This window comes from Hyaena hyaena, unplaced genomic scaffold (assembly GCF_003009895.1).
Source record: "Hyaena hyaena isolate Hyena2069 unplaced genomic scaffold, ASM300989v1 scaffold_575, whole genome shotgun sequence".
In the NCBI taxonomy this organism is placed as follows: domain Eukaryota; kingdom Metazoa; phylum Chordata; class Mammalia; order Carnivora; family Hyaenidae; genus Hyaena; species Hyaena hyaena.
The window spans coordinates 323,812-351,222 of NW_024081206.1; the positions used below are offsets into that span (position 1 = coordinate 323,812).

The window sequence follows — 27,411 nt, forward strand, 5'->3', positions numbered from 1 at the left end:
CACAGTTATAAAACATTATTATTAGCAAATGAAAAGAAACACATTTTGATTTCATCGTCTTTGGATACATATACAGAAGTGAGATTACTGGATCATATGGTTCAGTTCTATTTTTAATTTTTTGAGGATCCTCCATACTGCTGACCATAATAGGTGTACCAATTTACATTCCCATCAACAGTCTACCATGGTTCCCTTTTTTCCACATCCTTGTCAATTCTTGGTGATGTTGACCTGTTGGCCATTCATGTGTCTTTTGTGGGGGGGCGCCTGGGTGGCTCAGTCGGTCAAGCGTCCGACTTCGGCACAGGTCATGATCTCTCGGTTCGTGGGTTCGAGCCCTGCATCGGGCTCTGTGCTGACAGCTAGCTCAGAGCCTGGAGCCTGTTTCAGATTCTGTGTCTCCATCTCTCTCTGACCCTCCCCTGCTTATGCTCTCTCTCTCTCTCTCAGAAATAAATAAAAAACATTAAATAAGAAAAATTTATATGTCTTTTGGGGAATGGCTATTCAGATGCTTTGCCCATGTTTACTTTTATACATTTCTTCTTTCCTGCCCCTCCCCACCCCCACATACAGTAGAGTATTACTTTCAGGTATAGAATTTGATTCATCACTTACATACAACACATGGTGATTATCACAAGTGCTTTCCTTGATACTCATTACCTATTTAACTCATCGCCTCCCTGTCCCCATCCCCCCAACCACCAGCCCTCCCTCCAGTAACGATCAGTTTGTTCCCTATCATTAAGAGTCTGTTTATTTTTTGCCTCTTTCTTTCTTTCTCATGTTCACTTGTTTTGTTTCTTAAATTCAACATGAGTGAAATCATATGGTATTTGTTTTTCGCTTATTTTGCTAGCTCCATCCACATTGTTGTAAATGGTAAGATTTCTTTTTTTGATAGCTAAGTAATATTCCATTGTATATACATACTATATCCTTTTTATGTATCCATCAGTCAATGGACATTTGAGCTCTCTCCATAGTTTGGCTATTGTTGATAATACTGTTGTAAACATCGGAGTACATATACCCCTTTGAATTAGTATTTCTATATCCTTTGGGTAAATACTTAGTAGTGCATAAAAATTGCTGATCCTAGGGTAGCTCTATTTTTAACTTTTTGAGAAACCTCCATACTGTTTTTCAGAGTGACTACATGAGTTTGCATTCCCACCAACAGTGTAAGAGGGTTCCCCTTTCCCCACATCCTTGCCCACACCTGTTGTTTCTGGTATTGGTAATTTTAGCCATTCTGACTGGCGTTTGGTGGTATCTCGCTGTAGGTTTGATTTGAATTTCTCTGATGATGAGTGATGTTGAGCATCTTTTCATGTGTCTATTAGCCATCTGTTTGGTCTTCTTTGGAAAAATATCTATTCCTGTCTTCTGCCCATTTTTAAACTGGATTATTTTTTAGGTGTTGAGTTTTATAAGTTCTTTATATATTTTGGATACTAACCCCTTATCAGAGATGTCAGTTTAAAATATCATCTCCCATTCCATGGGTTGCCTTTTAGTTTTGTTGATTCTTTCCTTCACTGTGCAAAAAGCTTTTTATTTTGATGTAGTCTCAAAAGTTTATTTTTGCTTTTTTTCCCTTTGCATCAGGACACATATCTAGAAAAAGGTTGCTATGGCCAATGTCAGCAAATTTACTGCCTGTGCTCTCTTCCAGGATTTTTATGGCTTCGGGTTTCACATGTGGGTGTTTAAATCCATTTCAGTTTATTTTGGTTATGGTGAAAGAAAGTGTTCCCAGCTTCTTTCTTTTGCATATTGCTGTCCAGTTTTCCTGACACCATTTGTTGGTTCATTTCTGGGTTTTCTATTCTGTTTCACTGATCTATGTGTCTGTTTTCGTGCCAGTACCATACTTTCTTCATCACTACAGCTTAATATAGCTTGAAGTCCAGAATTCTGATGTCTCCAGCTTTTCCTTTTTTAAGATTAGTTTGGCTGTATGGGTTCTATACAATTTTTTGGTATTATTTCTAGCTCTGTGAAAAATGCTGGTCGTATTTTGATAGGGATTGCATTAAATGTGTAGACTGCCTTGGGTAATATAGACATTTTAACAATATTTGTATAATCCATGAGCATGGAATGTTTTTCCTTTTCTTTGTGTCCTCTTCAATTTCTTTCATATGTGTTCTATAGTTTTCATTAGAGTACAGATCTTTCACCTGTGGTTAGTTTTATTCCTAGGTATCTCATGGTTTTGGTAGAATTGTAAATGGAATTGATTCCTTGATTTCTCTTTCTGCTGCTTCATAATTGGTGTACAGAAATGCAACAGATATTTGTACACTGATTTTGCCTTGGCCCATTTAAAAAATGTTTTTTACTGAATTATTTACATTCCTTATATATTTTGGATGTTAACTTATCAGATATATGGCTTGTAAATATATTTTCCATTTTGTAGGTGTTCTCTTGATTGTTTCCTACTAAAACCTTTTTAGTTTGATACAATCCCATTATTAATTAATTAATTAGCCTGTGCTTTTGGGTCATATAAAAAATCAAATTGCACACACCAATGTCAAGAAACTTGTTCTCTGTGTTTTTTCCTCATAGTTTTATAGTTACAAGCCTTACATATGAAGAGACTGTCCTATCCCCCATGTGTGTTCACGGCACCACTGTTGTCTTATTTCTGGGCTCTCTACCCTGGTGCAGTGGTCTAGATTTTTATGTTAGTACCATGCTTTTGAATAGTATACTTTTGTAGTATATTTTGAAATCAGGTAGTATGATGCCTCTAACTTTGTTCTTGTTGCTCAAGATTGCTTTTGCATTTCTCAGTCTTTTATGGATCCAAATGAACTTTAGGATTGTTTTGTCTACTTTTGTGAAAAATGTCATTAGAATTATGACAAGAATTGTATTGAATCTGTAGAGAGCTTTGTATTTTAACAGTATCATATATAATATTCATTATTAAAATAATTATGACAATATAATAACTTCTAATGCATGAAGATGGGGTAGATTTCTATTTTTTTGTGTGTCCTATTCAAATTATTTCATCAAGATTATTTTATAGAGTTCAGTGTACAGATCTCTGACTTCCTTCGTTAAATGTCTTTCCACATTAAAAAAAAATTGTTTGATGCTATTGTACATGGGTTTGTGTTTTTTCCCCCGGATATCTCAGTAAAGCTTCTAGTCAATCATAGTATATTAGTCATTAAATATTGAGGGAGTCAGACATTAAATGTGGACTTTTGACTTTATGGGAGATCAGACCCATAACCCCTGTGTTGTTCAAGGGTCAACTGTGTAAGATTATCTCCTCTGCAAACAGAAAAGACTTTACTTCTTCCTTTCTTCTTTGGATGCCTTTTCTTTGTCTTGCCTAAAAATTCTAGCTAGACCTTCCAGTTGAATCAAAGTGGCAAGAATGGGCATCCTTGCCTTGCCTGATCTTAAAGGAAAAGTTTTCAGCTTTCACTACTGAGCATGATGTTAGATGTGAACATCTACACAGCCTTTATTTTGTTGAGGTACATTCTTTCTTTACCCAGTGTGTGTGTGTGTGTGTGTGTGTGTGCACGGGCGCGTGCATGTGCGCATGTGCTTGAGTCATGAATACAGTGTGAATTCTGCCAAATGCTATTCCTGCATCTATGGAGTGGATAGTATCATTTTTACACTTCTGTTAATGTGGTATATCACACTTACTGATTTGTATATGTTGAACCATCCTTGCATTCTAGGGATAAATCCCAATTAATCATGGTGTTGATCCTCTTAATGTGAGTTCAGTTTGCTAGTATTTTGTTAAGAATTTCTATATCTATGTTCATCAAGGGAACTGATCTATAATTTTCTTTTCTTGTAGTGTCCTTATATGGTTTTAGTATAAGCGTACTGCTGGCCTCATAAAATGAATTTGGAAGTGTTCTCTCCTCTTCAGTGTTTGGGAAGAGTTTGGGAAGCACTGGCATTTTATTTTTCTCTAACTGGTAGAATTTACCAATGAAGCCATTAGGTCTAGGGCTTTTGTTTTTTGGAAGGTTTCTGATTACTTATTCTATCTCCTTCCTCATTACTGGTCTGTTTAAATTTTCTATTTCTTCACGATTTAGTCTTGGTAGGTTGTAGGTTTCTAGGAATTTATCCATTCTTGTACATTATCTGATTTGTTGGTATATAAATCTTCATAGTAGCTTGTGATCTTACTTCTATGTATCAATTATAATGTCTCTTCTCTCACTTATAATTTATTTGAGTCTTCTCTTAGTCTACTTAACTATATGTCAGTTTTATCTTTTCAAAAAACCAACTCTGAGTTTCACTGTTCTTTTTCTGCTGCTCTTTCTAGTCTCTATTTTATTTATTTCTGCTCTGATTTGCATTATTTTCTCCCTTCTGCTAATTCTGGGTTTAGTGCGTTCTTTTTCTAGTTTCTTGAGGTGTAAAGATAGGTTGCTTATTTCTTTTTTTCTTACTGTAGGCATTTATTAAACATCTCTTTTAGAACTGTTTTTGCTGCATTCCATTAGTTTTGATATATTTTGTTTCCATTTTCTTTTGTCTCAAGATACTTTTTGATTTCCCTTCTGATTTCTTGATTAATTGGTCATGAGTGTGACTTTCCACATATTTGCAGTTTTCCTCCTGCTACTGATTTCTAGTTTCATACCACTGTGGCTGGAAAAGATACTTGTTATAATTCAATCTACTTAAATTTATTGACTTGCTTTGTGGCCTAAAATATGATCTGTCCTGGGGAATTCTGTGTGTGTGCATGAAATGTATATGGATCTTGTTGCTGTAGGATGGAATGTTCTTCATATGTCTGTTAGGTCCTTTTGGTCTAGAATTCAAGTCTGCTGTTTCCTAATTTTCTGTCTAGATGATCTATTCATTGTTGTAAGTGGGCTGCTGAGGTCCCCTATTATTGTATTGCTATTTTCCCCATCAGTTCTGTTAATATTTACTTTATACACCAAGGTAATCCATTGTTGGGTACATATATATCCATCATTGTCATATCCTCTTGATGAATCGACTCCTTTATCATTATATGCTGACTTTGTCTCTTGTGACAGTTTTTGACTTGGAGTCTGTTTTGTCTGATATTAAGTAATGTCATCCTGCTCTCTTTTGGTTATCATTTGCATGGAAGATTTTTTCCCATCCCTTCACTTTTAGCCTGTGTATGTCCTTAGAGCTAAAATGAGTCTTTAGTAGGCAGCATATTGTGGGACCTTGTCTTTTAATCCATTTAGCCACTCTGTGTCTTTTGATTGGCTATTCTGATCCATTTACATTTAAAGTAATTATTTTTGGGGCGCCTGGGTGGCTCAGTCAAGCGCCTGACTTCAGCTCATGATTTCACAGTCTGTGGGTTCAAGGCCCGCATCAGGCTCTGTGCTGACAGCTCAGAGCCTGGAGCCTGCCTCAGATTTTGTGTCTCCCTCTCTCTTTGCCCTTCCCCCACTCGCTCTCTGTCCTTTTTTTTTTTTAATTTCTTAAAATGTTTTTATTTATTCTTGAGAGAGAAAGAGAGAGACACATGGAGTGTGAGTGGGGGAGGGTCACAGAGGGAGACAAAGAATCCAAAGCAGGCTCCAGGCTCTGAGCTGTCAGCACAGAGCCCAATGCAGGGCTCGAACCCACGGACTGCAAGATCATGACCTGAGCTGAAGTTGGACGCCCAACCGACTGAGCCACTCTGGTGTCCCTGTCTCTGTCTCTCAAAATAAAAGACATAAAAAAATTTTAGAAAAAAGTATTTTTATGTAAGCACTTACTATTGCCATGTTTTTAAATTGGTTTCAACTATTGTGTATTTCTTTTATTCCTTTCTTGCTGTGATCCTTCATCATTTACTGATTTTTTTTTGCAGTGGTATACTTTGGTTCCTTTCTTCTTATCTTTTGTGTATCTACTTTTCTTTGTGGTTAACATGAAGTTTATCTAAAACATAGTTATAACAATCTATTTTAAGTTGATAATAACAAGTTCAATTGCATATAAAATCTGTATGCCTTAATTTCTTCTCCAACATTTTGTTATTGATGTCACAATTTATTTTTCTTCTTTATTGTATATCTAGTATCAAATTATTATAGACTTTTTTTCTGATACTTTTGTCTTTTAAACATTATTTAAGCACTTTTATAGTATTATTCTGAATCTGACTTTATTTTTGCCCTTATAATAAGTTTCATACTTTCATATGTTTTCATGTTAGTTGGCATTCTTCCTTTCAGCTTGAAGAACTCTCTTTAGCATTTCTTGTAAAGCAGGTCTACTGTGATGAACTCCCACAGATCTTGGTTGACTGAGAAAGTCTTTATCTCTTCTTTATTTCTGAAGGATAGCCTTGCCAACTATAGTGTTCTTGGTTGGCAGTGTTTTCTTTTGGCACTTTAAATATATCATCCCACTCTTTCCTGGTCTACAAGGTAGTCAAGTAAGAAATCTTTTAGGGATTCCTTTGTATGTGTTGAGTCAGTTTTCTCTTGCTGTTTCAAAATTCTATTTTTGACTTAAATTTTTTTTTAAGTGTTTTGTTTTTGAGAGACAGAGTGCAAGTGAGGAAGGGACACAGAGAGAGAAAGAGAGTGACACAGAATCTGAAGCAGGTTCCAGGGTCTGAGCTGTTAGCACACAGCCCGATGCAGGGCTTGAACCCAGGACGGTGAGATAATGACCTGAGCCTAAGTCACTCCTCACTCCTTTAAAAAAATTTTTTAAATTGTTTACATTTATTTTATTTCTCAGAGAGGGAGGGAGCAGGGGAAGGGGCAGAGACAGAGGGAGCAAAATTCTGTCTTTGACTTTTGAGAATTTGCTTATAATGTGTCTTACTGAAGATCTCTTTATATTTTATCTGTTTGGGGTTCCTTGGACTTCATGGATCTGGATGTTCATTTCCCTCTCCAGATTGGTATAGTTTTCTGTCATTATTTCTTTAAATAAATTTTCTCTCTTTTATCTGTTCCTTCTGGGACTCCCATAATGTGTTTATTGTTTCTTTTAATGGTGTCCCATAAGTCTTGTAAGCTTCTGCCCTTTTTTTCATTATTTTTTTCTTTTCTTTCCTCTGGGTAATTTCAGTTGACTTGTTTTCATGCTTACTGATTCCTTCTTTTGCTTGAATTTTTTGATGAGGCACTCCGTGGAATTTTTCAGTGCAGTTATTTGTCCTTCAGCTCCAGAATTTGTTCGGCTGTTTTTTATGGTTTCTCTCTTTTGCACTTCTCATTTTCATCATGTTGTTTCCCTGATTTTGCTTAGTTCTCTGTTTTCTCTCAGGGTCCACTGATTGTTTTCAGGGGCACCTGAGTTGCTCAATCAGTTAAGGGTCTGACTCTTGGTTTCAGTTCAGGTTATTATCTCACAGTTTGTAAGTTCAATATCCACATCACGTTCTGTGCTGGAGCTTGCTTAGGATCCTCTCATTCTCTGCCCCCTCCCCCACCAGCCCCTAGCTGGCTCTCTCAACATAAATCAGCAAAACTAAAAAAAAAAAAAAAAAGATGCTCCCTCTCTTTCTGACCCTCCTCTGCTCATGCTGTCTCTCTCTCTCTCAGAAATAAATAAAACATTAAAAAATATATTTTAAAAAGGGGCACCTTGGTGGCTCAGTTGGTTAAGTATCCAACTTCGGCTCAGGTCATGATCTCACGGTTCGTGGGTTTGAGCCCCATGTCAGGCTCTGTGCTGACAGGTCAGAGCCTGGAGACTGTTTCGGATTCTGTGTCTCCCTCTCTCTTTGACCCTCCTCTGCTCATGCTGTCTCTCTCTCTGTCTCTATCAGAAATAAATAAAACAGGGGCGCCTGGGTGGCTCAGTCAGTTAAGCATCCGACTTTCACCCAGGTCATGATCTCGCGGTTCGTGGGTTCGAGCCCCGCGTCAGGCTCTGTGCTGACTGCCAGCTCAGAGCCTGGAGCCTGTTTCAGTCTGTGAGTCCCTCTCTCTCTGACCCTCCCCTGCTCACACTGTCTCTCTCTCTCTCTCCTAGAAATAAATAAAACATTTAAAAAAAAATAAATAAAACATTAAAAAATATTTTAAAAAAAGATGATTCTTTTGAATTTTTTGTGAGGCAGTCTGCAGATCTCAATTTCTTTAAGGTCAGTTACTGGTGTTTTGTTCCTTTGGTGGTGTCACATTCCCTTGGTTATTCGTGATCTTTGTGACACTCCATTGTTGTCTCTGCATCTGAAGAAGTAGGTATCTCTTTCAGTCTTCATTTAATTAATTTTATTTATTTATGAGAGAGAGAGGGGGGAGGGGGAGAGACAGAGAGAGACAGAGAGAGAACATGAGCAAACAAGAACAGGAGAGGGACAAAGACAGAGGGAAACACAGAATCTGAACCAGGCTCCAGGTCCTGGCTGTCAGTACAGAGCCCAACTCTTTCAGTCTTCATTTTATATATTTATTTATTTATTTATGTATTTTATTTATTTACTTATTTATATCTGAGCTGTCATCACAGAGCCCAACTTGGGGCTCGAACTCATAAATCATGAGATCATGACCTGTGCTGAAGTCAGATGCTTAAATAACTGAGCCAGCCAGGTGCCCTTCTTTCAGTCTTTAAAGACTGACTTTGGCAGGCAAAGCCCTTTGGCAGTCTGTCTGTTCAGAAATTCTGGGCAGCTGATGAGGTCTATGGGTGAGTTCATGGCTGGAGTCCTCAGGAGGCCCAGGCCAGCAGGTGAGCAGGCCTGTCCCTGGGTCCACAGGGGCTGAACTGGTAGTTAAGTGGGTCTTGAGCCTGAGTCTGCAAGGAGTGGGGTGTTGCTGGAATGGGTCTGTGATGCCAGAAATACAGGTGTAAAGTGGTGGAGGTGGAGCATGGGTCTATGGGGACTGGCCTCTGTTGAAGTCTACTGGGTTTTGCCAGAGCCTGGAGATGGGGTGCTAGGGGTTGATCTGGTACTAGGGCAGGCTTATGGTTTTAGGGGCCAACCTGGTGCTGGATGGATATGGACGATAGTTCTGCAGTAGATTGTTTGGAGCCTGGAATTGTGAGGGTTGGCTTGGTGCTGGAGTGAGCCTGGAGCTACAGGTATGGGTCTGGAGCCTGGGTCCATGGGGAGGCTGGCCTGGTACTGGGGTGGGCCTAGGGGCTAGGTCCACTGGTGCTAGCCTGGTTCATGGGGTTGAGCCCTGCATCAGGCTCTGTGCTGACAGCCCAGAGCCTGGAGCCTGCTTCAGATTCTGTGTCTCCCTCCCTCTTTGCCTCTCCCCCACTCATGCTCTGTCTCACTCTCTCAAAAATAAATAAATGTTAAAAAATTTAAAAAAATTAGCATAAAAGGATCAATGTACAAAAGAGAGATTTTTTTTTTTAGGCTTAGAGCTAGAAAAATAGAACAACATACCTTAGTAGACAGTTATTTGTCCCTGAAAGGTTAGCAGCAGAGGCTGGCTGCCTGGTTAAACACATACAGGACATGTTCAGAGAGGATTTTCTTACTGGAAATACCAGATACTCTCTAAAGCTTTTTCTTTTCCAATGCAGATTTCCTTTCCTTTTCTTTCCTTACTAAAGGCAGTATTTCCTCAGAGTCTAGAAGTAATGACTATCCATTGTAGGAAAATGGGAAAACTGAAAAGCACATAAAAGGAATAACTACCCAGAGAGAACTAATGTTAAATTTTTACTATATTTGCCACCAAATTTTGGTTTTAAAGCATAATTATATTCATGACAAATTATACAACTGTAGATACAAATAGGATTACTTCCTGCCCCTGTCCTCAGGCCAAATGAAATAAATTTCTGGACCAAACATTTCTTACCCCTGCTAATTTCTGTAAGCCACTGAAGAAGAAAGTTATAGGAAGCCCCATTATTACTTAGGGATTAGCTAAATATACATTCCCTTGAATATTCAGTATAAATATTTTAGTGCTTATAACTTCAAAGGCACTGGCCTAGTCCCCTCAGACATAAAGGTGAATGAGATAGTTGCTGGTGAGGACACCTAGTTAAAAACCCAAGGTAGAAGCAGAATGTGATAAAAAACAAAACAACAAAAAAGATAAACAGAAGGATGGTTAAAGTTTACCAAAAGAAGACTGCAAGAGCCTGTTCACAAAAAACAATCTATTCAAGATAATTCCCTTATTTAACTCTGACAGAACTAGGCATAGGAAAGACTCAAGATCTGAATTTTATAAGTAGTATTTTACACAGCACTCATCACAGTTTCATTAGTATTACTTTTTTTAAGAAACAAATTTCCACTCATGTCTTTCATAAGGTACAAACTTGATTTCTGCAAAGTGTTGCTTATTACATTTTGTTACATAAGAGTTTGGTTTTGATGTACAGACATTTCCCTTGTTACCTTTCTTTTTTTTAAGTTTATCTTTGAGAGAGACAGAGTACATGCGGGGGAGGGGCAGAGAGAGAGAGGGAGACAGAATATGAAGGAGGCTCCAGGCTTTGAGCTGTCAGCACAGAGCCTGACGTGGGGATTGAACCCACAAACTGTGAGATCATGACCTGAGCTGAAGTTGGGAGCTTAAGCAACTGAGCCTCCCAGGCACCCATTCCCTTGTTACTTTTAACAGTGAGGCTTAACTGTCTTCTGCTCACATTCTTATTTAGTAAGGCAATATGAAGCACTGACAATACACACACAGGATGCCTAGTAAGTGCCAAAAGAAGCCAAGGAAAAATCAACAAGTCAAAATTAGGAGTTCTTTCTTTCATGACTGGCCTAATTTTTAGTCTCTTAAGCATTTCAGGACACCAAGAGAACTCCTTTAGGATTCCACAGCTTAGTTGTTAAGAAGATAAACACTGCAAACATGCTGTCTCATATAACAGACCATACATCATTGTTGATAAAGAGCCCAGGATTTGGAGTCATAAAGACCTGGATTTGAATCCAAGCTAGGTCACATACTAGGTGTGCGAGGTCTCAGAGCTTGTTTCCTCAATCGTAATATGGGACCACTAAATTTATAGTGGTATTGATGAGGGGGTTTGGGATGGGCTGAGGACAAAGGAAAGAAAACAAATGGCCAGCTGACAGAGATCAAGGTCATAAAGGACATGAGATTCTATCAGTTTACAAATACCTTAGTAAATTACAAGAAAAAGGCAATCTTATCAAGAGTCTAATCTCCAGAAACCTATAGACTCAGCTTACCTGGGCCCCAACATCACCCTTCCATAATGATATGGGGAACAAAAGCAAAAAGGAAATAGAGATGAAATTAAATTTCCTTTCAACTGCAGCCCATTGACAAATACTTGAGGCAAATACAGAGTACCACATTCCTCCAGGAATCCCGTGGTGTCCTAATTTTAAGACTCTGCTACAGGGAAAAACCACCTTAGCTTGACAAGATCAAAGCCTCAGGTATCTTAGGAGTCTTCTTTAGCATATCAAAGTCCCTCTGGAGGCCTCCCATTCGACTTTACCTCCCCAACTTCATAGTATATAAGGAGCCACTGTTAACAATCCCAGTGCAGCTCTTTCTGCCCAGGGGTCCTGTCCCCATCTTTTAATAAAATCACCCTTTTGCACTAAAGACATCTTCAAGAATTCTTTCTTGGCCGTTGGCCCTAGACCACCCCACCATCACCACCATCACCCCAAAACCTCTTCAATATGAGGATTAAATAAGCCATTGCCTATAAAACACCTGCCACCTAGCAAAAAAATGAAACCTTAACATGTTTAGCGTATTAAATAGAAGAAAGGCAAGAGGCAGGTCAGAAAAGGGTGCACACAAAAAAGGTTCTGATCCTAAAAACCTCCTTTGGTGATACTCCTTTAAGGAGAGATCCAGTTATGGATCTCAAGATATGACAAGTTGACCTGAAGAGTACTGCTTCTAGTAATGATAAACTAAACGTTTTGGATTAACTCTCCCATTAATGAAATCTGGAGGAAAAATACTGTTTGAAGGCAGTGGGCTAAATTAACAGGGAAGTGAAGGATGATAGCATCCAGGCCTAGAAGGAAACTCAGAGAGGAGGAGCATAGCATTTGGGGCCATCTTTCCTTTGGTGTATCTGCTGATTCTGGAAGAGGGGCCTGAGAGGTTGAAAAGCTGTTTTTTCTTTGTTTGTTTGTTTTTAATTTAAATTCTAACGCACAATGCAATATTGGTTTCAGGAGTAGAATTCAGTGATTCATCATTTGCATACAGTAGCCAGTGCTCAACACAATAAGTGTTCTCCTTAAGGCTCATCACCCATCTAGCCCATCTCCTACCCACCTCCCTTCATCAACCCTTCAGTTTGTTCTCTATTGTTAAGAGTCTCTTGTGGTTTCCCTCTCTTCTCCTGGCTTTCCCATATGTTCATCTGTTATGTGTCTTAAATTCCACATATGAGTGAAATCATATGGTATTTGTCTTTCTCTGACTGACTTATTTTGCTTAGCATAATACATTTTAGCTCCATCCACATAGTTGCAAATGGCAAGATTTCATTCTTTTTGATAGCTGAGGAATCTTCCGTTGTATATTTACACCACATCTTTATCCCTTTATCAGTCGATGGACATTTGGGCTCTTCTCATAGTCTGGCTTTTGTTGATAATGCTGCTTTAAACACTGGGTTGAATGCGACCCTTTTACATTTCTATACACCAATAATAAAGCAGCAGAAAAATATATCAAGGAATTGATCCCATTTGCAATTATATCAAAAACATGAAGATATCTAGGAATAAACCTAACCAAAGAAGTAAAAGATCTGTACTCTAAAAATTATAGAACACTTATGAAAGAAATTAAAGAGAAAACAAAGAAATGGAAAATCATTCCATGCTCATAGCTTGGAAGAACACACACTTAAAACGTGTCTATACTACCCAAAGCAGCCTACACATTTAATGCAATCCCTATCAAAATACCACCAGCACTTTTTGCAGAGCTAGAGAAGCTGAGCTTTGATTTGCTATTATTTTGTTAATGAATTCTGAGTCTGTCTTCAGGAGAGATGTTGGACTGTAGTTTGTTTGTTTGTTTGTGCATGTGTTTGGTTTTGGTATAAAAGTAACAGTGGCATCATAGAATGAGTTGGGAATTGTTCCCTCTTTTTCTGTTTCCTGGAAGAAGTGGTGCAGAATTTGGTATTTCATCTTCAAATGTTTAGACAACTCTAATAGTGAAATCTATGAGCTACAGATTTTTTCTTCAGAAAGTTTTAAACTATGAAATCAATTTTCTGTATCACTCCAAATCCTGGGCTCTTTATCACTATGATGTATGGTCTGTTATATGAGATAGCATATTTGCATGTTTATCTCCTTAACTGCTAGGATGTGGAATCCTTAACTATTATTCAGGTTATGTATTTCTTCCTGCATAAGCTTTGTTAATTTGTGACTTTAAAGGAATTGGTCCTTTTCATTTAAGTCATTATCTTTATGTACAGTGTATATATGATTTATATCACTCCTCTATCTTTGGAATATCTAATTTCTCCAGACATATTTTTGGAACCATAGGTTGTTTAGAAGTGTGTTGTTTAGGGGTTTCTGGGTGGCTCAATTTGTTGGGCATCTGACTTCGGCCCAAGTCATGATCTTGTGGTCCTTGAGTTTGAGCCCTGTGTTGGGCTCTGTGCTGACAGCTCAGAGCCTGGGGCCTCCTTTGGATTCTGTGTCTCCCTCCCTCTCTCTGTGTCTCTCCTCTGTTTACATTCTGTCTCTCTCTCTCAAAGATAAACATTAAAAAATATTTTTTTAAAAGTGTGTTGTTTAATTTCCAAGTGTGTAGAGATTTTCCAGTCATCATTTTCTTATTTTTATGGTTATTTTCTTATTTTTATATCAATTCCATTATGGTTAGGTAATATATTTTGAATTATTTCAACTCTTTTTCTTTTAAACAGCTTTATTGAGGTATATTTCACATATCACACAAATAATCCAGTTAAAATGTATAATTTAGTAGTTGTTCATTTATCCATAGAGTTGTATAACAATCACAATTAATTTTCATCACCTCCAAAGAGAAACTCCATACCCATTAGCACTCATTCCTCATTTTCCCCTAGGTCCCTCATTTTTTTTTTAATTTAAAAGTTTGATTAAAACAAGCACATTATATAATAGCATGGCCTAGGCAACCATTAACCTATTTTCTAAATCTGTAGATTTCACTATTTTGGACAGCTCATGTAAATGTATTTATACAAAATGTTGTCTTTTGTGACTGTTGTCGTTTAATTTGCATGTTTTCAAGATTCAACTATGTTTTAGTATGCATCAATTCTTCATTTTTTCAACTGCCAGATAATATTTCATTATATGGATATATCATTATTGTTTATCCATTCATTAGCTGATGGATAACTTGGGTTGTTCCTATCTTTTGGCTATTATTTTTTTTAATGTTCATTTTTTTATTTTTGAGAGAGTGAACGTGGTAGGGGCAGGCAGAGAGGGACCACTTAGCAGAGAGCCCAAAGTGGGGCTTGAAATCGCTAACCACAAGACCATGACCTGAGCTGAAACCAAGAGGTGACTGCTTAACTGTCTGAGCCACCCCTCTTTTGGCTATTAATAGTGCTGCTCTGAACATGGGTGTTCAAGTTTCTGTGTGAATGTTTTCATTTCTCTTGGGTATCTTCCTTGGAGAAGAACTGCTGGGTCATATGGTAATTCTATGTTTAACTCTTTAAGGAGCTGTCACAGTGTTTTTCATAGTGGCTGCAGCACTTTACATTACCAATAGCAGCATATGAAGGTTCTGATTTTTCTACATCCTTGTCAACACTTGTTGATTATAGCTATCCTAGTGGATGTGACGTGGTATCTCATTATGGTTTTCATTTGTATTTCCCTGATTAATGATATCAAGAATCTTGTTACAGGCTTATTGTCTATGTATATACCTTCATTGGAGAAATATCTATTTAATTCTTTTGCTCCTTTTTAAATTAATCTTTTTATTATTGAGTTGTATTTTTTATATATTCTAGATACAAGTCATTTGTCAGATATGTCATCTACAAATATTTTCTCCCATGCTGTGATTGTCTTCTTGCTTTCTTGATGTTGTCTTTTGAAGCATGAAAGATTTTAATTTTTTTTGAAGTCCAATTCATCCATTTCTTCTTCTGTTTGTGCTTTTGATGTCACATCTAAGAAACTGTGGTCACAAAAATTTACTTTTCTTCTAAAAGTTTTATAGTTTTAGTTCTCACATTTAGATCTGTTATCTACTTGAGGTAACTTTTGTGTATGATGTGAGGTAGGGTTCATATTCATTCTTTTGTGTGTGGATATCCAGCTCTCAACACCATTTCTTAGTAGACTATTTTTTCCCCATTAGAATTATCTTGGCATGCTTGTTAAAAATCAACTAGCCATAAATGTGAGGATTTATTTCTGGACTCTTAATTCTAACTCTTTATCTACATGTCTCTCTTTATCCAAGTATCACATTGTCTTCTTTGTATATTATGAAATCAGTAAGTATGAGTCCTATGATTTTGTTTTTTCTCAAGACTGTTTTGGTTATTCTGATCCCTTTGTAGTTCCATATGAATTCAAGATTCAGCTTTTTCATTTCCACAACAAATAACAAAAAGTAGCTGGGATTGTTAGGAATTGCTTTGAATCTACAAATCTATTTGCAACGTACTACCATTCTAACAATTTTAGACTTTGTGATCCATGAACACGGGATGCCTTCATTTCATTTAGATTTTCCTTAATTTCTTTCAGCAATGTTTTATAGTTCTCACAGTAAAAGTTTTATACTTCTTTTGTTAAATTTATTTCTGGGTATTTTATTTTCTTTGGTATTATAAGTGGAATTATTTCCTTAATTTTTGTCTTTTTTATTGTTTGTGCATAGAAATATAATTGATTTTTTATAAGTTGATACTATATCCTGCAACCTTATTTAACCTTTACTGAGTTCTTTAAAAAAATTTTTTTAATTTTTATTTATTTTTGAGAGAGAGAGAGTGAGTGAGTGATCAGGGGAGGGGCAGAAAGAGAGGGAGGCACAGAATCTGAAGCAGGCTCTAGGCTCTGAGCTGTCAGCATAGAGCCCGATATGGGGCTCAAACCCACTAACTGTGAGATCATGACCTGAGCCGGAGTCGGACACTTAACCGACTGAGCCACCCAAGTGCCCCAACCTTTACTGAGTTCTAACAGTTTTTTTTTTTTTATGGTTATTTATTTTTGAGAGAGACAGTGCATGTGTACGGGAAGGGCAGAGAGAGGGAGACACAGAATCCAAAGCAAGTTCCAGGCTCTTGTGAGCCGTGAGATCAGGACCTGAGCTGAAATCAGATACTTAACCGACTAAGCACCCAGGTGTCCTCTAATAGATTTTTAGTTGACTTCTAATTATTTTTTTCATTATACATTTTTGAGTTAATTTTCTTGTGGTTGCTCTAAAGGGCTTGCCATATACATTTTTATCTTCTTAGAATCTTCTCCAGATTTATACTTAATTCCAGTGAGATACTGAAATGTTACTCCTATATGATTCTCTTCCTTCTTCTTTTTGTGCTATTATTTTATACATATTACATCTATATATATATATATATATATATATATATATATATATATATATTATAAACCCCAAACTACACTGGTCTAATTATTACTTCATGTAACTTATGTTTTTTTTAAAGTTGAGAGAAGAAAGAACTATATATTCATGGTTTGTTATATTAATCTTTTCATTACCATTTCTAGTTCTCTATGGATTAGAATTATTTGAGGAAAGCTTTTTCATAATTGAGGAAATATGAAAGATAAAAGATTGTTGAGAGGGTTAATAGAACATTGAAAAGGCAAGAATTAGAAAAAAGAATAGCCTTCAAATCTTTGGAAATTTAGGTGATCTAATTTAAACAATCTAAGCTATCAAAATAATGAATTAATGATAAATTATACACATGCATACTTACTGGCATGGAAATATACTGTTATGTGAAAAAGTGTCACAAATCTATATAATATGATGCCATTTAGCATAGTATGTCTTTTGGTGCAGGGAGAAATAGAGAGGAGGAAAAAGAGTGGGGAGAGAAGGAAAGGGAGGAGGAGGAGTGGAAGGATATGTACAAATATTAAATATGGGTCAGGGAATTATGAATGAATTTCATATTAAGGTTTTTGAATGTATTTTAGATATTTATATATTATATTTTAATATTTTCAATATTAAATATAAAAAACTCTAATGTATTTTGTATTTGTGATAAAATAAGCTTAACTAACCCACAGAAGTGAGCAAAAGACATGAAAAGGCAAGTTGTTTACAATGAAATAAAAATGGCTGTATGGTAAGAAAAAAATGCAGCCTCATTAGTAATCAAAGAAATGCAATATAATAGTGAATTTTTAATTTATCAAATGGAAAATATTTTTAAGAGGAAAATACCTAGTGTTATTAATATGCTTAGTATCTTGTTGATAAAGGTATAAAATGATAAAATTTTTCTAAAGAACAACTTAATTTTTATAAATTCCCTTAAAAATATCTATAGCCCTTTTAACCTAACAATTCCATTTTGGGAATATTTATTTATCTATTTATTTACTTATTTTTTAGAAACTTTTAAATTTTATTTTTGAGAGATAAAGCACGAATGGGGGAGAGGGGCCGAGAGAGAGATTGAGAGAATCTCGAGCAGGCTCCATAATCAGTATGGAGCCCAATGAAGGGCTCAATCCCACAACCCTGGGATCATGACCCCTGTTGAAATAAAAATGGGGTGCTCAACTGAATGAGCCACCCAGGTACCCCTTGGAAAATTTATTTTCGTGAAAAAAGTAGTGAGTGTTACAATTATTTTGCTGCAACTACTGTTTTGTAAAGCAATCCATAAAAATTTTGGAGTGTGTGCTAATTAAGACTTAATCCAATAGAGCTAATCTAAATGTCTAACAAGTATGTAAAAATATATGAAAAAGATGGTACAATATATACCAACTTTTTTAAACAGCATCTTTTTCTAAGTGTTGGAATTAAAATTTATTTTCTTCTGCTTATCCATGTTTTCTAAATTGTCTCTAATGGATAATAAATTATTGTTTGAAATGGAAAACAAAGTTATTTAAAAATAATCTAATTGGCTGCCCAAGAAATAGCTTAGATTTCTACCTCACTGAGTTAAAAAAATTTTTTTTAATGTCTATTAATTTTGAGAGAGAGAGAGAGAGAGAGAGAGACAGAGCATGAGCTGGGGAGGGATAGAGAGAGAGGGAGACACAGAATTCATAGTAGTCTCCAGATTCTGAGCTGTCAGTACAGAGCCTGATGCGGGGCTCAAACTCATGCACCATGAGATCATGACCTGAGCGAAAGTCTGATGCTTAACCCACTGAAGCACCCAGGCACCCCACTACTTCACTGAGTTCTAAACCATATATCCAATATTTAGATAAATATTTCAACCAACATGCACACAGGTGAGTCAGTTATACTAGCAAGGAGCACCAAAAACTGTAGCCTCTTCCTCCCTTGGTACTAAGCACACAGTACGTACTGGGTATTGTGTCACACAAGGTGGGAATAAAAAGAAAAGAGGGACTTAGATTTTTGGCTTAAATAAGAGAGTATTGGCAAGAAACAGATGTGTAAATTCACAATTACAAATCAAGGTATGTTGGAGAGTGCCAAGGAAAGGGAGAGATGATCCTAATTTGTCTATACCAGTCATCCACAATTTGCTCTTATTTCTCTCTGAACCATCAAGATCATAAAACAACAAAAATTCGGAGTATATATTCCTACATTCCATATAAAGTATAAAGTAAGTCCTACTTACTCCTCAGGGCCAGCTCACGTGTCACTTCACATTTGTTTCTGGAGGTAAAAACACTTCTCTTGATATTTTATGACTATGGATTCAGTCTGAGAGGGCAGAGACTAAGTCTAATCCAGCTTGGTACCTCTAGGTCAAGATGGCATCCACTGGATATGCATCATCAATTTTTCAAGCTTTGTTCAACTGTTAAATGTTACTGGAAAGGAATCTTAGAAGACATACCTGGTTGGGTTCCTTTTGTCTTCCTCAGAGATCAAAAACCAAACAAAATCTGCATAGCTCATTCTTCCCTCTTTCTGTACTGTTTTTCCCCTGAAGAAAACATATCATTATAAAGTTTCCTCAGCAATTACTAGGATAAATTTAGTAGGATGACAGTCTAAGAAATAAAGCAACACCTTCTTTGGAAATTGAGTTAAAAAATTAGAAGGCTATAACTAAAATTTAAATAAACAGAAAAAAATTAGAAGGCTGGAAATCTTACAAAGGTTACAAAACCTATCCTGTTTTCAGTGGCCTAGAAGGGTGAAACCAGAAGACATTTGCAGGTATGAGGAAAGAGGTCTCATTTCTAATTTGAATGCAAATAATCACCAGGATCAAATACTTTCACCTGTATTTAAGTAAAGGACTAATGTCCGTATATAAAAGAATTACTGCTGTCTTGTATGAAGCCATGACATGCAGGAAGCTGTGCTAAAATGAGATTGTTACAGTATTACCTGTAATACATTTTTAAACTCAGATGGTTTTTCTTACCTTGTTACTGCCCCAGAGAATATCCTTTCAATAATTCTGTTTGATGAAGCTAAATGTAAACAAGAAAGTACAAAGCTAGTTAGGAACATGTTCCATAAAGGCGATACTTTTGGCAAATTTATTTTCAGTAGCTATGAGCTAAAATATAATAATCTTCCACAATGAGAATATGAGTATTTAAATTTTTACTTATATATAATTTATATTTTTGAAAGTAAGAATTTGAGGTGGCATAATCAATCATTAAAAAAAGAACAGGCAAATGATTATGTCTGACAGCTGTGATGTACTAATACAGTTGAGCAGCATCAAGTTAGTTCTGAACATCCTGACAACTAAGACAAAAATGTATATAATTTGTATTGATCTTATATCCAAGACAATTTTCCTCTAAAACAAGACAAATTTTATCCTAGCATTAAATTCAAGGGGAACTGATCAGCAGCTCCTAAAGATAAGGGACTTAGAGTAAAACAATGGAGAGTGCTTTCAAGCAGAATTTTATAAAAGATACCTAAACATACCATAAACATACTTTTCTCATATTTTTATTCCATAAAAGTCCAGGACATAACATAACATATAATTTTTAGAAATTCCATCAGTAAGTTTTATTTAGAGAGACAATTTTAAGATAGTATGTTGCTTTTGATGGTAGATCCTAGAGTATCTATAGTAGTGTACCTCAGTGTTGGTTCAAAATAACCAAAGCCTTTAGTTTTACCAAAAGGCTATGTCAATAGAGCTTAGACCTAGGGATTTGGTGAGTACAGAATCTGTTCTTTTAAGAAGAGCCCCAGGCAATGGCACATACACTAAAATTTCCAAATAAGTGATAAAGTCATTAGACAGTAGCTACCAGCATCTAATTCTTCTGCACAGAGTTAGGTACAGTCAACCTAAAGGTAAAATTAATCTGGCTGAAGAATGTTGGGAATATGGGTGTCAGTATAGCCATGCCTGGCCACAAAGCTTACATAAAGACTCTCCAGACTTTGTTGAACATTGGCTTATGGGGTTAATAATTTGTACTATATAGACAAACAGAGGGCTGTACGGGAAAGGCACAGATATTTAATTCCAAAGCTAAAGTCTTTTTTAAATTTGGAAGGTTTACCCTAAAATTGAAGATCATGTTGTCCCATTTAGGGCAGTTTGGTGGGTTGGCAATTACACAGTTTTGGTGGCCTCTTCATCAAGCAGGCTTATTAGATGCCTACTTTTCTGGACATTATCACTTTATTTTTTTAATGTTTTTTATTTATTTCTGAGAGAGAAAGAGACAGTGTGAGCAGGTGAGGGTCAGACAGAGAGGGAGACACAGAATCTGAAGCAGTCTCCACGCTCTGAGCTAGCAGTCAGCACAGAGCCTGACGCGGGGCTCAAACCTACGAACAGTGAGATCGTGACCTGAGCTGAAGTCAGACGTTTAACCGACTGAGCCACCCAGGTGCCCCTGGACATTATCACTTTAATATGCCTCTAATGAATTGCTATGTGTATGTATACAATATTTTGGAACTTAATGAGAATTATGGTTGTATCAGCTGGAGAGAGTGCTTTAGAGCCCATAAGGTTTTGCATGACCTCATGTTACACAGATGATCTGGCCACTGGTGATTAGAAGGTTAATCTAATAATACAGCTAATAAAGCTGACCTGATACACCTGTGAATATCTCCATCTTTATGCTATTCTGGTGACAGCAAGGTTATGACTATTTGAAGAAGGGAGGTATAGAACTAAAATGCTTGTTCATTAGTAAGTACATCTGAGTATTTTCTCTTGATACCTGGTTGGCACCTGAGAATAGAGAAGGATGCTTTCTTTATATATGGAAAGTTCTATGAAACTTGACATTATATAGAATGAAACTTTTCTTAAGATCTAAACAGTTAATCACAGAGATACCAAATAACAGAAGTGAAATTCAATGTATTTAAGATTTGGACTCTGCTACACCTAAAAGGTTAAAGGCTGATTTAAAATAAATAGCAGTGCCTGAGAAGACATTTAAGAATAGAACAGGTCCCCAAAAGCAAGGGAATCAAGAGCAAAAATAAACGATTGGGACCTCATCAAGATTAAAAGCTTCTGCACAACAAAGGAAACAATCCACAAAACTAATAGACAACCAATGGAATGGGAAAAGATAGTTGCAAATGACATATCAGATAAAGGGTTAATATCCAAAATCTATAAGGAACTCACCAAACTCCACACCCAAAAAACAAACAACCCAGTGAAGAAATGGGCAGAAGACATGAACAGACACTTCTCCAAAGAGGACATCCAGATGGCCAACAGACACATGAAACGATGCTCAGCATCCCTCCTCATCAGGGAAATACAAATCAAAACCACACTGAGATACCACCTCACGCCAGTCAGAGTGGCTAAAATGAGCAAATCAGAGAACTCGAGATGCTGGCGAGGATGTGGAGAAACGGGCACCCTTCTACACTGTTGGTGGGAATGCAAACTGGTGTAGCCCCTCTGGAAAACAGTGTGGAGGTTCCTCAGAAAAATAACAATAGAACTCCCCTATGGCCCAGCAATAGCACTGCTAGGAATTTACCCAAGGGATACAGAAATGCTGATGCATAGGAGCACATGTACCCCAATGGTCATAGCAGCACTCTCCACAATAGCTAAAACATGGAAAGAGCCTACTAAGTGTCCATCAGCGGATGAATGAATCCAGAAGATGTGGTTTATCTATACCATGGAATACTACATGGCAATGAGAAACAATGAAATCTGGCCATGTGTAGCAACATGGATGGACCTTGAGGGTGTTATGCTGAGCGAAATAAGTCAGGCAGAGAAGGACAAATATAATATTTTTGTTTTCTGATAAAAGAAAGCACACAAAAATCACCTGCAGAGAAAATATCTATTCTGGATCTAAATTCCAAAAAGTAAGTTTTTTATTAGTCCTTGAAAACACTGGCAAATTAGAAATTTTCATCCTTGTCTGTTTATAAATACTGTAAAATAAGAAACTTACAGGGTGTATATATACTCTCTTTCAAATAAACTCTACATAGGAATGGATCTAACTCAACTCATCACAAGAAAATACACATCACAGAGTGCCTGGGTGGCTCAGTTGGTTAAGCAGCTAACTCTTGATTTTGGCTTAGGTCATATTCTCAATCACCTGAGTTTGAGCCCCACATGGGGCTCTCCGTTGACAGTGCAGAGCCTGCTTGGAATTCTTTCTTTCTCTTCTCTCTGCCTCTCCCCTGCTTGCTCGTTCACTCTCTCTTTCTCTCTCAAACTACACTAAGCTAAACTAAAATACTATAAAGACTCATTAATTAATCAAAGCAAAGACTCTAACTGCTTACTTAGGTTCTTCTCCTACACCTACCTTCTAAATGAAAAATTGATACCTTTTCTCATTCCCACTTAAAAATTCTTGGCTCTTTAAAGAGGACTTGATGGGGCACTGGGGTGTCTCAGTTGGTTGACTTTAGCTTAGGTTGTGATCTCATGGTTTGTGAGTTCGAGCCCCACACTGAACTCTGCTGTCACTCTGGAGCCTGCTTCAGATCCTCCTTCCCATCCCCTTTGTACCTCCCCACTCACTCTCAAAAAATAAAAAAAGTAAAAAAGAGGACTTGATAAAAAAATTTAAGAAATGGGAATTTCCCATTCATATAACAATTCATACAACGCTTGCCGTCTTCAAAATAGTTAAGTCTTAACAACTATAAAATACTCACCCTGGTCATTGTATCGAGATAAATCAGCCTGGCTGATGTAGAGGTCATGATCACTGTCTAGCTCCCAGAATTTACAATAAATAACATAGAAATGTTCATAGGAGAAGTAATCTGTGATTTGGTTTATATCTTCCTCTTCTTCCAAAAGGGCTAGAGTCTGAAATAGAATATGAAGAGAAGCATTAATTTATTTTAAAATTATGAAAACCAGCTTTGGCCATTAAAAATTTTTGTTTTAAATTCAATTAAAATTTTTGGTTTTAGTACTAAACCAGGAACTGTAATAGGCAACCTCATCCTACCTTTAATCAACTGATCAACCTATAAGCATTTATAAGCTCTATATTATGCTTAGCAAAGGGTTAGATGCCGTGGAGGATTTATTTAAAAGCAGGGAAAGGGAAAGACTGTTACCAAGGAGACTGCATCCTGTCAGAGGTCCCCAAACTAGCAAACCAGAACAGATAAGAGGCTGAATTAGATGGTCATAAGCTGACATGGCTTTTAGCTTTCCAAAATTATGAAGACTGGGCATCTATTATATAGGATAAAAATCTACATACAGGGTTTGGTTTTGTAATGCGATCACATTTACTATAAAGGTGACCTATGCATAGCACTGTACTGATGTGCAGTGGCCTGGTGTGAAAGGCATGGAGGATGGAGCTGCAGGGCTCTAAGCTGGAAGCAAATCGGGGTCTCCCCTAACTCACTGTGTGCCCTTATGGAAAACACCAGAAACAATAATGTTGAACCCAGGCTTCTTACAATTATAAATGAGCAGATAAATAGAGATGTTTTCAGAAATGAAAGATTCAGAAAGATATAAGAAACCATATAAACAGAAAAAACAAAAAGAGATGGCAGAAGTCAGATCAGATATATCAACAATCACAATATTAAAGTATTTTCAGATTGAGTGTAAAAACCAACCCACCCTAAAAACAGATCTAGGTATATGCTATCCATAAGAGAGAAGTCTAAAATAAAATTTAAAAGGAAGGTTAAAAAAAGACAAATATATACTAGCTAAATCTTAACAACAAAAATTGTCAATATGATTAGAAAATAAAGTGGAATTCAAGATGAAAAACATAAGGAAGAAAGATAACTATTTCATAATGCAAATAAATTATTTCAATAAAAATTATGTTCTAAAATACATATGGGAAACCAACATGCCTTCACAATTTGAGAACATAAATTATGAGAATAAAAGTACTTAATGGAAGATTCTGCTCTCAGTAAAAATTATAAAGTCTACACAGAAACAAAGGAAAACCATGACATGGTAAAAGCAAAATATGGAATATAAAATTATACACAATAAGAACTGTGTAAAATCCATTTAATCCGCATATATATATGAGACTAGAAAAACACATACAAAAATATTATTAATTGTATTAGAGTGATAAAATAGGATTTTTTTTGCTTTCCAAACATGGCTTGTATTTTATAAAATGTTCTTTAACATGTATAAAGCAGAACATGTACAATAAAATCTTGAGAAGCAGCTCTCATTTTAACCTATTGGATTGTCGTAAAATGAAAAAGATGATGTCTGCTGTTGGTGAGTGTGTACGTATGAACTAGTACAGGTTTTTGGCAGCACCTATCAGACTGAAAATGCATATACCATTTGACCCAAGATTCTCCCTCCAATGGCCTATTCTAGAAAAATCCTTTTTACAAATTTTTTAATGTTTATTTAGTTTTGAGAGAGAGAGAGAGAATGAGAGAGAACACGCATGAGTGAACGTGAGCAGGGGAGAGGCAGAGAAAAGAAACACAGAATCCAAAACAGACTCCAGGCTGTGTGCTGGCAGCACAGAGCCCAATGTGGGGCTCAAACCCAGGAACCATGAGATCATGACCTGAGCCAAAGTTGGATGCTTAACCAACTGAACCACTCAGGCGCCCCTATTCTATGAAGATTCTTAACAAAAGGAAAGTACAAGGACGTTCACTGCATCTTTCCAAAGGAAAAATATGAAAATGACTTCAATGTCTACAGGGAAATATGTAATTTAGTTACAGTAGAGCCATACCATAGATTATGCAGAATCATAAGAATGAGATAGATTTATGTGAATGGAAGTGAAAAGAATGTCAAGATATACTGTTAGTGAAAAAAAAAATTAACAGAATAATGATCTCATATATTAAAAAAAACTCAAAAAGGTAGCCATACAAAATAAAACTGTATACTCCATGTAAACACATAAGGGAATAAAACCACAGATAATGTCGGTTCTGTCTGGGAAAAGGAATGAAATGGCAGGGTGAAGAGACAGTGATTCCTGCTGATTATTCTAGATATGTCATGTATTTGAATGCTTAATGAGCATATACAATGTGAGCACACATTCATGAATAATGAATTAATAGGAAGAGTAAGGAGAGGGGTAGAGGAGATGGGGAAGAATTAAACCATATTCTAGGAAGAACATATGAGTTCTGTTTCCAATTCAGACACTAACTCGCTGCGTGATCTTACCTGTCATCCAACCATACCTGAGCCTCAAATTTTATCATCAGTTAAAAAAATATGTAGTATAATGCTGGAAACTATAAATTCTAATGAGCTTCAGGAATGTGAGGGATTATCATCATTCTCAAGGAGTAAAGCCTCTTTTATGGAATTATTGCCATCTCGACCCATCCCATATTACCTGATGAGAGAGACAGGCATCAGGTGTTTAATAAATATAACAATGACTGTGATGATTACTATTCATTTTAGAATAAAAAAGGTGTGTATATGTATTATGGGCTGCTCATTTTACCAAATCTTCATTACTTTGTCTTAGATGAAGACAGGGAAAAATAAAGAGTACATAAGGTGGTATTATTACCCTACGCTTCATTTAGTGTGATTCACTGAAAATAAAGTATTTCCTTTCAACTCTGAACAATTCTTTCTTTAGGTTAATAGAAGCTTCAACAATCAGGTATAAAGATTACTTCAGTAAAAGGCTCCCACTAGTGGTCAACACTTTCTTATTAGGTAAAATAAATGAAGTAATTAAATGAAATGTATTTTTTCTTAAAAGGAATTCTTAATATTCTTCTCCAGTCCAGCAGAAGCTGGATGGAGAGTCATTGCCAAAAGGATCATGTTGAAATCCTTCTATTCCTTTTGCAAAGCCTTCCCTAACCCAGCCCGTCAGGCTATATCACTGGTCACTCTCTGCAGAGCACTGGCCACTTTAGACTGTTCTGTTTTAGACTTCAGACACTTTCATGCTTATGGGGCTTTGCTTATACTGCTCCCTCTATCTGGAATCCCCTTCTAATTTTTTATTTTGATAAACTCCCAATATCCTCCAAGGTCAAGATCACATGCCAATCCTTTTGTGAGGCCTTCTATGCATATTTGTTATCCATTTCTGTGGAAATTTTCCTCAGGTGTGACTGTGCACTTTTCTTTTACTCCATATGCCTTGATACAAAAATCCCTGGTTTTCCACCTTTGTTACCCCCAACATATCCCAGGTTATCTGATAAACACTTAATGACTGAAAGTAACAAAAGTGCTTTGCATGCAGTAAGCACTCAAGTATTTGTTAAATGAACTAAGAGTATTATTTAAATTGCTTTTTTAGGTTTATTTATTGAGAGAGAGAGAGAGAGAACGTGCGTGCGTGCGTGCGTGTGTGTGTGTGTGTGAGCGAGCAAGTGGGGAAAGGGCAGAGGGAGCTAGCAGGCTCCGTGCTAGCGCGGAGCTCAACACGAGGCTCAATCCCACGACTGTGAGATCATGACATGAGCCGATATCAGGACTCAGAGGCTTAACTGATGGAGTCACCCAGGCTCTTAATTATTTTTTATATATGAATTCCAATGAGAGACCTACTTGCAAAAAGTTGCTTTTTCTTATCTCTGTCGAAGTTATTTTTCCACTCCAAGATCTGTTGACTGTGTAGAATATTCTTTGAATAACCTGGTTCCAAAAGGAAAACAAACCAAATTAAAAAATTGAAGATACTATTACTTTACCAAAAGCCATCTTATGAATGTATCTTGAACAAAAAGCTATGTTTTGGTTTTCTGATTATGTTAAGTGTAATTTCTAATGAGAATTAATATTGTATTTTAAAAACTTTAACCATGTAATTTGCATCTGCCCCTATAATTCCAAGAAGAATAAAAAGAT

The 27,411-nt window shown here is 36.5% G+C and overlaps 1 protein-coding gene across 1 annotated transcript in view; it reads right to left on the bottom strand.

Annotated features, from left to right (window-relative positions):
- PPP2R3A (protein phosphatase 2 regulatory subunit B''alpha) overlaps positions 1-27,411 on the bottom strand; it is a 206,676-nt gene that overhangs the window by 46,781 nt on the left and 132,484 nt on the right. The window contains exons 7-10 of the mRNA XM_039256475.1: positions 27,112-27,198; positions 23,253-23,409; positions 19,522-19,570; positions 18,985-19,074 (exon numbers count right to left, since the gene is read on the bottom strand). Of these exons, the coding sequence (XP_039112406.1) occupies positions 18,985-19,074; positions 19,522-19,570; positions 23,253-23,409; positions 27,112-27,198 (383 nt within the window). The remainder of the gene's footprint in view (positions 1-18,984; positions 19,075-19,521; positions 19,571-23,252; positions 23,410-27,111; positions 27,199-27,411) is intronic.